Genomic DNA, 14,703 nt, shown 5'->3' with positions numbered 1-14,703 from the left:
TGCCTGCATACGCCTGTGCTAACAGCAGCGTCGCTCCCGGCTTGGCCGCTGGCAAGGGGAGATTTTACTGCTTCAAGGTTTGTTGCAGGGAGGTGATGCAAAGAAACACTGGAGCATCCTGACTCAGCACCGCAGCAGTGGGAGACCCGTGGGAAAGACACGGAGCGTCTTCTCTTGGCATCAGGGCATGCATGTGCCAGGTATGTTCCCATCAGCCAGGATAAATCCTGACCTGGACGTGGGTTTCTCCTTATTTCTTCCAGACAGACAGAAAGCAACTTGGTACTTTTTAACTGCCTTTTATTTTTGCAGTTTGTTGTTTTTTGGGCTGGTCTTTGGGGAGGGAGAGGGTGAAGGCAGCGAGGGAATGGGGGCTCGGGGTGCGGGTGATGGGGCTGGAGGAGGGTGGTTTGCTGCAAGATGTTGGCATCAACATCCTGCAGAGCTGGAGAGACAGATTTGATCTCTGCTGCTCCTGTTATCTGTGCAAAGGTGGGGAATGCTTTATTTTGGGATCAGCAAACAGGAAGGTCCTTGAAACAGTAAGAGATGTACTGTGCCTGCAGCTGGGACTGTTAAGAGCTCATATCCCCAAGAGTTGGAAGAATTAGCCCTTTAAATGGGAGGTCTCCTCAGGAAAAAAAGGGCAATCAAATCAAGCGTGGGGGACCACCATGCTGCTAATCACCCCCCTGCCACCCCTGTGTAGGGGGGTTCTATCTTCACCTCCTCCTCCCGCTTTGCCTTATGAAGGGAAAGGTACAGAGATGTTGAGCTGGTGTTGCCAGGGTCCTGTGAAAGTCCAGGCTCCTAAATTCTACTGTGATCCTCTCCCAAGAGCCACTGTCAGTCCCTGAACAGTGTGGAATCCCCATTTTCCCCTCCTGGCCACCCCTGGCTGCTCCCACCCATGGCCCCAGGTCCAGCACCAGAGGTGGACCATTAAGATTTAACACATTAATGGAAAGGGCCATGGGGTTTCTGAAAAGAAGATCCCTGCTTGCAAACTCCCTTAGGAAGGACGAGTCCTTGAACCGAGCACGGCTGCCCCAGCACAGGCTCAGCCAGCTCTGGTATGACCCATTCCCAGCAGGATGCTGGCAGATAGCAACTGGTCCCATGGTCCTGGCCACCACTCCTGCTTCCCAGCTGCTCAACAGCCTCGCAAGGAGCTAAAAATATATGTCTGTGTGAGCAGTCACTATAGCTACAGCAGGGGTGAGCCAGGGAGGGTGGCTGGACCTGGGGGATGTGGTGGCTTGGCAAAACGGGCAACGCAGAGGGGACAGGCAGTGATGGGACAGGACAAGATGGGATGGGACAGGACTGGCAGGTTATTGCTGGTGCTTCCAGTGCAGATCCCACCCTGTCCCCATTTCTCCTTACACTGAAGCTGTAGCACGCTACACAGCCCCTAAGAAGGGCTTCACTTTGCCGCTCGTGTTTCTGCAGGGGATGAGCGAGGAGCAGCTTCCTGCATCTGCCCACTGCCCCACCGCGCAGGAGGACACCAATGTCTCAGCCTCTGCCTACCCCCAGTACTGGGTCGAGCCGCGGTTCACGCGAGCAGCGAAGGTCCGTGTGATCATCACAGCCATCTTCTTCCTGCTGGCGGCGGGCAGCAACGCAGCGGTGCTGGGCAGCCTGCTGAGGAAGAGGAGGAAATCCCACGTGCAGCCGCTGATCCTCAGCCTGGCTCTGGCTGACCTGTTGGTGACGGTGACGGTGATGCCCCTGGACGCGGCGTGGAATGTGACGGTGCAGTGGTACGGAGGGGACATCTCCTGCAAGGTCCTCAACTTCCTCAAGCTCTTTGCCATGTACGCGGCCGCCCTGGTGCTGGTGGTCATCAGCCTGGACCGGCACGCGGCCGTGCTTCATCCCTTCTCCCGCGCTCACCGCCGCAATGGGATGCTGCTCCGCGCCGCCTGGGCCGGCAGCGTGCTCCTGGCTTTGCCCCAGGTAGGGCTCTGTGCCTACCCTGTGGAGTCTGCCCAGGTTGGGATGGTTTTGGAGAAGGGATTCCCAATCAGTCCATCCCAATCCATGGACTCCGCTACCACTGGATTGGCTCTGCCTGAGGGAAGCAGCGTGGTTGTGTGCTGGGTGGTCAGGGCTGCTTTGCACCTCCCTCACAGCACCTGTTCAGTGCCACCATCAGGGCTGGGGAAAAACAGTGTCCACTATGTTTTAATTCCTTGTGCACATGGTAATCTTCTCCTAAAAATCCACACTGCACCACTGCAAAACACATTGGAGCAGACCAAGATGAATCTGAGCAGTTCCTGACCATAATAACATTCTTTATGGTGAGAAAAGATTTCTCAGCTGTCAGATCCCATCCATCCTGACCAAACCATGAGTTAGGTGCCCAGAGCCTCTCTCCCAGTTGCTCTCCATGCACAGGACATAGGCTCTGTTCCAAATCCTCTCTGAGTAATTCTTTGGTTCTCCATTTCAGCTTTTCCTCTTCCACTTGCACACGATTCCAGGAGGGAACTTCACCCAGTGTGTCACACACGGGAGCTTCCGGGCGCACTGGGAGGAAACTGTCTACAACATGTTCACCTTCACCACCCTCTACATCACCCCCCTGAGCGTCATGGTTGTTTGCTACATCAGGATCCTTTGGGAGATCAGTAGGCAGCTAAAGATCAATAAAGGTAAGCAGGTCCCAGCCCTTTAGTGTCCATCATGACTCCATGACTGAACCTACTCCAGCCTGGAGTTGTTGTCTGATCTGTCCCCACACCCTTTGAAGGAAAAACCAATTAAGGGGTTTTACACAAACTAATTGACCTTGTTACTTGCTGTCTTCTGTTTCCTGTGGGCCATGGACCGGACCACGAGATAGTCTCCCCGCTCTGACAGAAGCACAAGCAAAGATGGTTGTGTTCTCCTGGTTTCCCCCCATCTCCAACTATCCCTTTGACTCTCCCTGGCAGGTTTGACAAGAAGTCAAAATGATCACATCTCCAAGGCACGCATGAAGACTCTCAAGATGACCGTAGTGATTGTTGCCACCTTCATCATCTGCTGGACCCCATACTACCTCCTGGGCCTGTGGTACTGGTTCCAGCCAGCCATGATCCAGAAGATGCCAGAGTACGTCAACCACAGCTTCTTCCTCTTTGGCTTGCTGCACACCTGCACAGACCCTGTCATTTATGGACTCTACACCCCCTCCTTTCGGGAGGATGTGCAGTTGTGTCTCAGGGGCATCAAAACAGCAATCACCAGGCATAAGAGACACAAACCCATCTCAGCCTCAGAGAAGAACATCAAGGATGGTGCTGTAAATGGTGGAGTGGCCTCAGGGGGCTCCAATGGGACAACTGCCAGTGCAGTCTGATGGAGAGATGTACCCACAAGGAGAAGGAAGGCACAGCTTTGGGGCTCCTTTGTCCCATAGGATCATTCTACAGACTGTTCTAATAAGGTTTGCCACCCAGCTTTGGTGGGTGAGGGTCTCTGGCCAGGAACAGGGAATGCATCTCCTGCCTGTACTCAGGGTGAAAAACATTTGGGAGTATTTATGGTCATTCTGCCATATTCTGGCAGCCCTGTGACAACTAGAAAAATATCTTTTTTGTACCCTATGCATGCTCTACCCCTGATTCTGGGGTCAAGCTTCTGCACACTTCCAGCATCCACCCCTGGTAGGAGACTCACCATGTCCTCTGTGGTCCAGGGACATGTCCGTGGGGTGTCCAGTCTTCGAGTGCCCCTTGCAGCTACACCCCGGTGTGGAGATGCATGGATGGTGTCACCCTGAGGCTGCAAGGGTGCAATCACAGGCTTTTACTCCGTTTTCTCCACCCATTGTAGGAAAAGCTCCCTGGAAATTTCGGATCTCCTGGCTCAGAGCCTGCCTGGTTCTCCCATGGCTATGTGACAAGCCCTGGGAAAGATCTAAACATCTGAGAGTTGACTAATGCAAGGGCAATAGTTCTGTGGGGATGGATTGGCTTCGACAAGAAGGGTACAAAGAACCACAGTGGGATAGGTATAGGGTGGAGGTTCTTCTCCCTTTTGGAGATAACCAGAAGGGAAAACAGTCCCTGTTCCATGTTCTGGTGTGCAGGGGATGGTATGGATGCATCCTTACACAGCAGTTTGGGACACAGGGCTGACCAGGAGGGAGGGTGTTTGGGGTAATCAGAGAGTGACAACCAGACATGACCCTGCCCAGGACCCCTCTGGACCTCTCTGTCCCCATGTCCCAGGGCACGAGCTGGCAGGCTGCAGACCACTTGCTGGATGCATTTGCTTTGTCCAATACCAGTCCAGTGCCAGCCCCTTGGCTTTGCCCAAGCAGGGCAGGTGCAGACACCCCACAGGTGATGCCAGAAGTGTCCCAACAGGGAAGGTGATGGGAAACAGCTGGTGGATGGAGGGGCCCATCAGTACTTATCAGTGCCAGGTGGGAGCTGGCAGTCTTTGGCTGTGCTGTGAGGGCAAAGGAGGCTTCTGGAGGAGTCAGTGGAGCTGTGGTGAGTAAGATGGGTTATTTGCTCTCTACCACTGTGCCAAAGGTTGCTTGAGAATGTGGAGGGTATGCACTGAAGAGATAGGTTTTTTCAATTGTGTTGTCCTTTCCAGGTAATTAGAAATAGTGGATTATTTCTTTTTTCATTCTCTGGTGATTGTTATTAAATGTGTTTTTTTTCCTTTTGAAGAGAAATTTAGTTTTGAGCCAGGTGGGTTGTTGTTTTTTGTTTGTTTTTTTTTTTAGTTTTGTGAAACTTTGGGCAGTCAGGAGCTCTGGACTTGGCAGGAAGCACTTCCTTGGCTATTTTTGTGGCCACCTCAGCTTTGAACATGCATCTGGACTTTATCAGGATGAAAGAGCTTTGTTTTAAAAACAACTCTTGGCTTGCTGTGGCTGCATATGTAGGGAGCTGGAAGATATCTCTGCCCAAGAAAGCAAATTTCCCTTGGGCATTGAGGGGGCCTTTTCTCAATCTTGTCTCCAAGAGGGGATGGCTTCCCATCAGTCAGAAAGGATCTGCACTGGTCTCCCAGTGCCCCAGATAACAAATTATTGAAGCTGGATGGGTGGTAAGCAGTCCTTGCAGGCTGGCTGAAGCTGGGCAATGAGGACATGGGAAGCCAGAGCGCTCAGGGTGAGCTGTAGTCTGCCGCTGGGCACTTGCCTTTCCCCATGCTAACAATTTATGCTAAATGTGCTGCCCAAGGAGAAAAAAAAATAAATCAATTAGAACTGCAGGAGCCCAGACCAACTGGTGGAGATTAGTGTGAGCCATTTAGGAAGCATCCAAACTCCAACAAGATGAGTAATCACAGTATGACTTTCCTGGGCTCGTCCTGCTCAAGGTTAATTACACAATGCAGGAGTTGGCTGATGCCAGGCTGGCAAAAATGGGCCTCTTGTAAGGTGGTGGAGATGGCTGGCAGTAGAAGAAGCTATACTCATCAACACTCCTTTGGTCTCTCTGTATATGTTGCTTATGATGGCTGATGGGAGGCAGAACTTGAAGGTGTGTTGATTTTTCTGGCAAGCCTTCAATGAGCAGGAAAGTGTCTTCAACCTACTGAAAACTTTCTTCATCCACTTCTTGCTGAGTGAGAGGGAGCAGGTCTGGCATTGCTCATGCACTTAAGACCACATGTCCTCTCTTGCCCAGCAGCAGGAGAGCTTGGAGATCTTCTCTGAGGAGCAAGAAGCACCTTTTCTCTTCTTTACATCCCGTGGATACAGTGAGAGGGCTGAAGCAGGTTTGGCTTGAGGTGGACTCAATGATCTTAGAATCCTTTAGGTTGGAAAAGACCTCTATGAAGAGTAGGAAAACTGGGATGCTGGCTAGTATATATACTTTGATCCTTAGGGGAAGCATGGCACATCCCTCGGGATGCTTGTGGGCACTCCAGTGCTATTCCTTTTGCCCACCTCTTTGATACCTTCCCTCCTGTTGCTGGTATTCAAATGGACATTTTGGGAAGCCTGCAGAGTGGGCAAGGTGCCCAAAGTGACAGTTTTCATGAGAGAAGGAAAATGTCACTGGAAGAACATGCTGCCAAGCCATGTGCCCACTACATGCGGGAAGGGGGAGTGAGCAGGTGGGCAGCACCTCCCTGGGTGAGCTGGGATCGACCTGGGTTGGGGTCCTGTCACAGGTGGACCAAAGCTAGGCCTGGTTTGGATATTCCTCTATTTCTGGTTGTGCTTTTCTTAAATTTGCTCATACTGCAGAGAGCACATGATTTTTGCATCACTTACCAGGAGCATGAATCCCAGAGCCTCGCTTCTCCCCACCCTGGGGGTGGTCCTTTCTTCAGAGGTTCCCTCTCTGCCCACATTGCCTGAAACCCCCGGTTTCCAACAGCCCTTCTCTTCAGCTGGCTCCTGAGATCTCCATACATATATATAGTGAAAAAAACCCCTTATATTTATGTATATATTATATATTTCCCCTTACGGGAGGAAAATCCTCCCACAAAACCTGCCCGTCCCCACCAGAAAGCACCAGCTGCCACACTCCTCCTTGCAGTCCCAGCAGGATCAGGTTTGTGTGATTCAGTAACAGTTCTTTAATACTCACCACAGTAATGTAACAAACACATTAATAAGCACAGGTAGCTCTATATTTTACAACTCCTCACCCTGGGCCGCCCGTTTCAGACACAGCAGCCCTTTGTTCGGGAGGAAATTCTGATTCATTCCCTGTTAGTGTTTTCATAGCACTGTGCATGTTCAAAGAGCCACGCAAGTGGCTTAAGAGGCTAACACAAACCTTGGGGTTAATTCATAATACTGTTAGTTACTCAGCACAATACCCACATTAATCCAGCTGACTGCACCTCGCCACGTTGGGAAACACATGCTGAAATCAGCAGGGAGCACAGAAAACAAGCGTGGGAGTAGGATGTTAAGTATTTTGCCAGCCCACTAGGTTGAATGTGAGCATCTTAGATGTATTTAAAATATTTTCCTGTTGCCTTGCTCCGCAGCTGTGGAGCTGGGGCACGGAGGAGGCTGTGCCCAGCATCCCTGCAGGCCTGGGAGTGAGGAACAGGGCTATGAGCCCTCCAAGGGACACTCCAGACACTACATCAGGACTCAGCCTCTACCTGCAACCCCTTTTTTTTTTTTTTGAGTCTGTTCAAACTTATAAAGATAGAAAAAGCTGATTTTTTTTTTTTTCCTTTAATACCTGCTGATCTCATTGCAGAGCTGGACTGTGCATGTCTGCCATGAGCCCCCACAAAGCTTTCTCTCTCTGGGGATATAGCCTGGAGCTATTATTACTCCTTTTGCTTACTCTCAGAAGCTTTCCTATGCAAAGAAACCCTAAGAAAAGAGCTTCAAATCCCTGCTGTGTTCCTGTCATCTGGCTCAGGAGCTCCCAGGTTTGTGCCTTTCCCTGCAGTGCCAGAAGACAGCCATCCCACAACTGCTGCCGAACCTCCACCTTTTCCAAAGGGCCCCAAACAGCCCATCTGTTCCAAAAGATGGGGTTTTTTCAGATATATAAGGCTTTCAGCTACCCAGTACCTAGCTTTCAGCTACCCAGCATCAAATACTCTAGGTTTTCTGACTGGCCCACTACCTCCCCCAGACTTGCATATTTATATGGCACAACATTTAATATAACATGCTGAGGTGGACCAAAAATGGGCACCTATTCCCAGGACCCACGTGTCTCAAACCCCAAGTTTCTGCATTGAAATACCAAGGAGTAAACTACTATAAAGTAGATGAATCTGTCACACAATAAATTATTAAGTTTATGTATATTTTAATTGCAAATCACTGCTATAATTAGCATGGACACTTCTTGGGCTGAGGCGCCACAACATGCTTTGACACTGAGCATTATTAACGGGCTGTAAAAGGCAATGGGGAATTGGATTATAATGTTCTTGTTTTGCAAGTTGTATGGTGAATAAATAAATTTGTTCTGGCAGCACAATTAACTGGGATAAATATGTCTAGCTCCAGCCACCAAGAAGAGGGGTTTCTGGAAATCAGCTTGTTCTCAGCCTTGAGTTAAGAAAACCTGATTGGACATTATTTCTGGCAGTTAGGTACCAGAACAACATCAGAAGAAGAAGAGATTTTCTTTGAAATATTTAATGAATAAGAGAGCAATCACAGACTCATTTGCTGGAAATGTGATGACATTTTTTTTCTTTTTTGTGGTTAGGGTTCACTGTGCAATGAAAACTTGTGTTTATCAAGACTGAACTGTGGCACATATCTGGCTTTTCTTTGCCTACAACTTCCCTGGGTCTTCATGGGGTTATTCCATGCCCAGGCAATAATCAGAGGATAGTTCTTTGCTCCTTTCTCTGTTTCTGGTAGTTGTAGTTTGCTGTGTAACAAATGACTTGGTGAGGAGGTGGAAGGTATTGCTCTGTGTCTGTTGCACAACTTGTGCATACCTGTGTATGTGTTCTCTAACAAATCCCCAGTTTGATAAGAATAATCCTTACTCAGTGTTGATGATGAACAGCCTGAGTTTGTCTGATCTACACGCTAACCAAGGGCAAGACACATCATGGCTGAGAGCACAAGCCTTGTAGATGTTTGTGCTGGCTTTGTCCAGGCTAGAGAGAATTTTCCTCCTAGCAGGTAGTGTAGGGACTATGCTTTGAATTTCTGCTTAGCTGCCAGCTGGGATTAAAACACAACAATGTTCTACAGAGGGGAAAAAAAAACATACTAGAAACCATTTAACTTCTTCCATTTTGGCAGTTGTTTTATTTCTCGTTGGTTTGTTGGTTTTGTTTTCTTACAATCATTATGCTCAAATATAAAAGTTCCTGGCCAAAGTTAGTTTTAAAAGTGATCCCATCTGCACGGATACATGCTAAACACTAAATTCAGTTTCTGAAGACACACTGATAAGACTCCTAACAGGTTGCTTCGCCTGACATACAGAAAATTTCTCCTTTCCCAGTTGTGCAAACATACCTCAGCTTAACAGAAAATAAGTTACACCTGAGTGTTTCCACACTGTTTTTATTAATCTTAAATACCCTTTTTTCCCATGGACCCTTAACAATTGGTTTATGCTAGGCTGCACCACTATGATCCTTTTCAGCTGTACCAGGCATCCTCATGAATCACAGGAACACAGAAATAAGAAAAAAATGAAGAGATGCCGTGAGGATTAATACATGGGTGACAGAACTGGAAAGCTCCAGGCACCTCGATTTCCAGAGCTCTGGAACAGATGCAGTGCATTGCAGATCAGCTGTTCTTAAGGCACATGGTGAAAATAACAGTTTATTATCTCAGATGATTCATCTCTCTGAGTCAAACATTCTGTGCCAGTAGTAGATGAAGGTTGGCGAGTTGCTGGCCCCAATCACTATCAACAACAGCAGGTACAGCATCATCATTATGGCAAAACGGTGGATGTAGAACCAGGAAGATTGACTAGAAGGCCTGAAAAGGGAAAAGTGCATGGATTCTGTCAGAGATCCATGGATACCTTGGCAAAGAGTACCTTAGACTTCATTATTTTAAGTGGTTAAGAGAATGCAATAAAACCAGGAAGTTGTTCCACAATCCCTGTAACTAACAAAGCCTGATTTTCACCACATCCCTTTTCCCTAAGTCTCCCTGCACAATCCTGTCTTTTCTCCCCATGTTCACACCTTTCCCTGTGGTTTGGAGCTGTAGCTGCCTGGCCCTCAGGCATGTGTTGATTAGCTGAGTGAATGCTGCCACTCAGGATAGATAAGAGCTGAATTAAAACTGCCCCAGTTTTAAGAGCTACACTCACCAGACTTTCATTCTTGGTCTCCTGCCACAAATAGATTATTAGAGCTCTCAAAGATAGTAAGTGCTTACAGGTCTGGTGAAAAAGGAAATTTAGCTGAGCCTGAGAATGTCAAAGAGTGAGACAGAGGCAACATGATGCTGTAAGCCTCATTTCCATAGGAAATAGGCTGAAAACAAATTCTGGCAGTGCAGTGTATCTTTTTTGCTTGTTTTGTGTTGCTTTTCAACAATGAGAAGTGTTTATCTGGCTGTTATAGCACACTCATCACTCTAGACAGCTGAACTCTTACCTCCTATGCTGTTTCTGTGAATACACTAGCAAGTATTTAACTCGTAAAAGCTGGTTGTTTGTGACAACGAAGTATTTCTGTGGTACATCCCCCCCTTCACTGTTCTTCACTCTTGCTCTTTTTCTGTCTATTTCTTTTGAATCTGAATTGGGAGGAGAAAAGAAGAGGGTTTAGGGGGAACAGAAAAGCAAAAAAAAATACACAGAACTTCAAGCAGCTGTGAAAAAAGCAAGCAACCAACACACACATACACACCCACCAGAAGAATGGGAATGAGATAACCGAAGATCTAGTCTTGGTATTCCCCTGAATCCCTCAGCATCCAAGAATAGACCGAGAAGTTTGCCTGAGGCTATACCACTCCTAGTCATCCTTGGTATGGATGACATTATGGCCCAGACCAGGGTGACAAGGAGGTGGGTCTCCCACCCAGTGCTCAAGGAGCTGCTAATATTAACAGGGAAAGAAAAACAACATGAAGCACAGATGTAGTTACTACACAGTTATTACTGCAGTAGACTCACCTTTCTTTTTCACCTGGCACTTCACATCTGGGTGGTCAATGATCTCACAAACAGCCACACAGCTGAGGACAGAGCCCAGTGCACTTCGCTGCCAACCGAGACCGTGAGGGCTGTAGAGCAGAGCCAGGCTCAGGTCACTGGTCAGATAGGTGCCTTCACCAAACAGGGACGTCTGAAACGGAGCAGAAATCTGTCCTAAAATCCTCTAGTGCAAACCTCAAACAACATACAAGTGTTCTTTGCTTTCAGACTGACAGTTCTGCTTCTGAAGGTAAATTACGAAAGGCTTTTCTGACCCGCGTTGGGCCTGGTCAGAAAGGCCAAACAAAAACATGCACTGTTTTTGTCCTGGCACAGCTTCCTCGGGGTGGGGCTGCTGCCCTCTCCTATCCCTCAAATTATCTGTCTGGCACAGCCCCTGGTGTGGACAGATTCATGCTTTCCCAGATTTGGATTTCATTTGCCAGCATAAGTATTTTACATCAACATGACTGCCCTGCTGTTAAAAGGCATTTCATTGATTTATTGAGATTGTCATCATCTAAATAATCCAGCCTTCCCAAACAAGGCAAGGCCTTACTTGGATTAAATCCATGCTTTACTAGAAAAGAGGGAAATACTTTTCAGTTATGAACGCCTTTCAAATAAAAGTGTTTTAAAACTTGGAATAAGAGGATTTGCCATACTGGCTAAAATTGTTAATCCAGTAAATCCATTGTACCCGGTAAGCTGTTACTCATCTAGAATCTGGCGAAAAGGCATAGTCCAGGTTGACTGGAAGGTCAAGCAGGTGCTGTGTCAAAGCTGACTTACAGCGGACACAAAAAGCGAGGAGTTCCAACTGTCTTTCCACTGAAATCAGAAGAGGTGCAAATCCTATGGGATGTCTCCCTAAACCAGGCCATTTAAAGAAGGCTCCACTTGTGAGCAGCACCTAAAACTTTGCTGACCTAAACACGAGGCCATGCAGAAAGAGAGAATCTCTACAATGCCTGAGCCACTATCCTCCTCCACCCTTTTGGACAGGCACTGTCCAGCTGCAGGCTGTCAGACAAGCCAATACTTTCAGAGGAATTACACTTCCTTACAAAGCAGCAAAGGATAGACATAATTTGTCACACTGGAGAAAAGGGTTTCATGCCACTTCCAGTTTTTACCCTTGGGCTGCACTAGAAAATCCAACACAACCATCCACTAAGGCCTACGTTGAAGTGAAAACAGCAGCACAAGATCATCAGCGCATTTCCCACCCCCAGAAGGATTCTGGGCCTATTTTTAAAAAGTGTCCCTATCTGCAAGTGACAAAGAGAAGACAGTGCCAATAGCAGGAGCCTCACCCTGTTCAGATGGCAGTGCAGGCCGTTGTGCAGGATGGAATGGAAGTTCTCCAGGCGGCTCCCATGGAAGGCATAGATGAGGTCCCGCTCTCCCTTGGTCTCAGCAAACTTGGTATTCATTTGATCACAATATACAACTTCAAAGAGATAGTCTGGAGCAGGAACTGCAGCCCCAGACATCCCTGTGAGCTCCTGGATCTTCTTGTACTTAAAAACAGGAAGGAATATCAGTGTTGGTTTATGGGGTCAGATTACTCAGTGGAAATTCTGTTTCCTGTCCCTTCACATTGCTTGATGTATTCTGATTATGCTTTTCTGAGTTAGAATTCCACACTGTCGCAATTCAGAAGGAGTAAGCAGACAGTAAAAATTCTGGCAGTTTCTTGCTATCAAAGTTAAATCCTAATTCTTCTTTCCAAAAAAAAAAAAAAAACCCAACCCTGAACTGTGATTATGAATTATTTGATGATGTATGGACGATATCACATTTCTATTTTGGTTACTCAGACGATACATTCATCAGCTGATCTTGGAAGAGGAAAAAAAAAGTGAAAACAGAAGTTGTTTTCATCTTGCTGTTAATCTCTACAACTATTTTGATCCCTGTTACAGAAGTATCTCAGTGGCACTGAACCTTTTCATTTTGGGGGCAGAAGGCAGAAGACAAAGTTGTCTTTCTCAGTGACACACAAGTTGGGCTATCTTGGTCTAGAACGTTCACACACATGCTACATTAATGCAAGTAACCAACTACAATCACTGCCCATCATCAACAACTGACAGTGATAACTATTTCTTCCAACCAGTGTTCCTGAAAATTTTATTTGCACACAAAACAACCCCTGTATATACAAGCTCTTATAATAATCAAATAATTTTGGCAGGAGAAAATACTCTCTGAAGTGCAAGTTTGTCTTAAAATAACAAACTCTAATCTAGACTTTAAGAATTCAAAATTTACCTCATGTTTCTTAGTACTTTGTATCGTGAAGACTTTAGATGATAGAATCCAACTGAACAGATCCCAGGTCCTTTTTTCTGTGTTTGGAGCAGACTCCAGAAGTTCTTTCAGGCTTGGTAGAGCATCGATATCTGCACGCTAACAACAGAGGCATTTAGCACAAGCTCCTTCATTCCATTGTGATTAAACAGGGACCTCTAGTGAAAACAAAACAATATTTCACCCCAACAAACTGAAAAACAGGTTCTGTTCTGAGATATAAACATTTCTATCCAGTTTGTGGGAAAGTTTGTCAATTGCTCTGAAAGCAAATACCAGAGAAGTTACAAATATTTATATTTACCAGCAGTATCTGTAGGGTGTGCACAGGAACAAGCAAACACACTCTTGAGAGAAAACAAGCTGTCATAGGGCGGTATGTGCAGCAGGACTGATAAAGGGGTGTTCAGGCCATGTAATATGCAAACTCTTCGATACTAATTCGAATTTCATGTAGGGGAAAGCTCTTCTAACACTTCTTAGAATCACAGAGACACTAAGTCTAAGATTATCGAGACCAACCACTGACCCAGCAATGCCAAGCCCACCACTAAACCACGTCCCCAGGCGCCAGATGTACAAGTTTTCCGAACACTTCCAGAAACACTGATTCAACCACTTCCCTGGGCAGCCTGTTCCAGTGGTGGCCCACCCATTCAGCGAAGAAATCTCCCCTAATATCCAATCCAAACCTCCCTGAGGCAGCTCGAGGACGCTTCCTCTCATCCTCTCGTTACCTGTTACCCATCGCTCGCTACTTCACCCCCCCACGCTGGCGCTTCCAAGCGCGGGTTTATCGCTCAGAAACCCATCTATGCTGTTAAACCTGGATCCTGTGACTAGATAAACCCTTCATCCAGCCTCATCCACGCCCCCGAGGCGCCGCTGCGCTCCCCTTAGCGGGCAGCCCGGACTCGCCCATGGAGCGGGTGCTCCCCGGCGCTCACCAGCCCCTCGAAGTCCTTGGTGTCGCCGCTGGCGTAGCGGCCCGGGAAGGGCCTCAGCGCCGAGTCTCGCTTGTAGCTCTGCAGCGCGGCGGCGAACAGGCTGCACCGCAGGTCGGCGGCCAGCAGGTCCCGCCGCGCCGCCTCCCCGACGCCCGCGGCCGCCTCGCCGGGCCGGGGGCCGGGCGGTGACATGCCCGGCGGCGGCTGCCGAGCGCCGGCCGCTCCGACACGGCGGCAGCGCCCGCCCCGCAGGCGTCGCCCCTTCCGCCGCCGGGGCCGCTCCATGGCCCCGCTGCTCCGCCCCGCTCCGCCCCGCTCCGCCCCGCTGCCTTCGCCGCCCGCCCCGCGCCGCTCGGCCGCTGCCGGTGTCTGCACGGCTGGGAGGGAACGACGGCGGGCGGCTGCTGTGGCCGTTCGTCGGGGACGGGGAGAAGGGAGGTGCGGGCGGAATGGCGCCTCGGGTAGAGACCAGAGAGGGGTACAGGGGACAATGGCATCTTCCCCTCGGGTAGAGGCTGGGAGAGGGGTACAGGGGACGATGGCATCTTCCCCTCGGGTAGGGGCTGGGAGAGGGGTACAGAGGGCAATAGCACCTTCCCCTCAGGTATAGACCAGGAGAGCAGCTCATGGGGAAAATGGCACTTTCAGTTCAGGTAGAGATGAGGATAGGAGTACAGGGGACAATAGCATCTTCCTCTCAGACAGAGAGGAGGAGGGTGGTACGGAGTAAGGGAATGGTGCCTTCGCCTCAGGTAAAGATCACGAGGAGGGCATGATGCTTTCCCCTCAGGTAGAGACTGTGAGAGGGGTGCAGTGGGAAAATGGCGCCATCCCCTCAGGTACTGATCAGG

At 48.6% G+C, this 14,703-nt stretch overlaps 2 protein-coding genes across 3 annotated transcripts in view; one reads left to right on the top strand and one right to left on the bottom strand.

Moving 5' to 3' along the window:
• The window catches only part of LOC116792860 (gonadotropin-releasing hormone II receptor-like), a 28,798-nt gene extending 20,001 nt beyond the window's left edge, over positions 1-8,797 (top strand). For both annotated transcript variants that reach the window (XM_032700253.1, XM_032700254.1), the window contains 4 exons: positions 89-200; positions 1,453-1,962; positions 2,462-2,663; positions 2,946-8,797. In XM_032700253.1, coding sequence (XP_032556144.1) covers positions 192-200; positions 1,453-1,962; positions 2,462-2,663; positions 2,946-3,352 — 1,128 coding nt within the window. In that variant the 5' untranslated portion in view covers positions 89-191 and the 3' untranslated portion in view covers positions 3,353-8,797. The remainder of the gene's footprint in view (positions 1-88; positions 201-1,452; positions 1,963-2,461; positions 2,664-2,945) is intronic.
• On the bottom strand, positions 8,697-14,079 carry PARP16 (poly(ADP-ribose) polymerase family member 16). Its single transcript, XM_032700256.1, has 6 exons — positions 13,853-14,079; positions 12,867-13,004; positions 11,906-12,112; positions 10,569-10,740; positions 10,045-10,186; positions 8,697-9,415 (listed from the first exon to the last, which is right to left on the bottom strand). The coding sequence occupies exons 1-6, from the start codon at positions 14,042-14,044 to the stop codon at positions 9,271-9,273; spliced, it is 996 nt and encodes a 331-aa protein (XP_032556147.1). The 5' UTR covers positions 14,045-14,079; the 3' UTR covers positions 8,697-9,270.
• Between the last annotated feature and the right edge of the window lie 624 nt (positions 14,080-14,703).

The sequence above is a fragment of the Chiroxiphia lanceolata genome, chromosome 12 (assembly GCF_009829145.1).
Source record: "Chiroxiphia lanceolata isolate bChiLan1 chromosome 12, bChiLan1.pri, whole genome shotgun sequence".
NCBI lineage: Eukaryota > Metazoa > Chordata > Aves > Passeriformes > Pipridae > Chiroxiphia > Chiroxiphia lanceolata.
This window is presented reverse-complemented; position numbering and strand designations above follow the sequence as displayed.

Coding starts and splice junctions, on each gene's coding strand:
- PARP16 (XM_032700256.1), bottom strand. CDS start 14,044: ATGTCACCGCCCGGCCCCCGGCCCGGCGAGGCGGCCGCGGGCGTCGGG. Junction 13,005..13,852: donor CCAAGGACTTCGAGGGGCTG/GTGAGCGCCGGG, acceptor CTCTGTTGTTAG/CGTGCAGATATCGATGCTCT. Junction 10,187..10,568: donor GTGCCAGGTGAAAAAGAAAG/GTGAGTCTACTG, acceptor CTCCCAATTCAG/ATTCAAAAGAAATAGACAGA.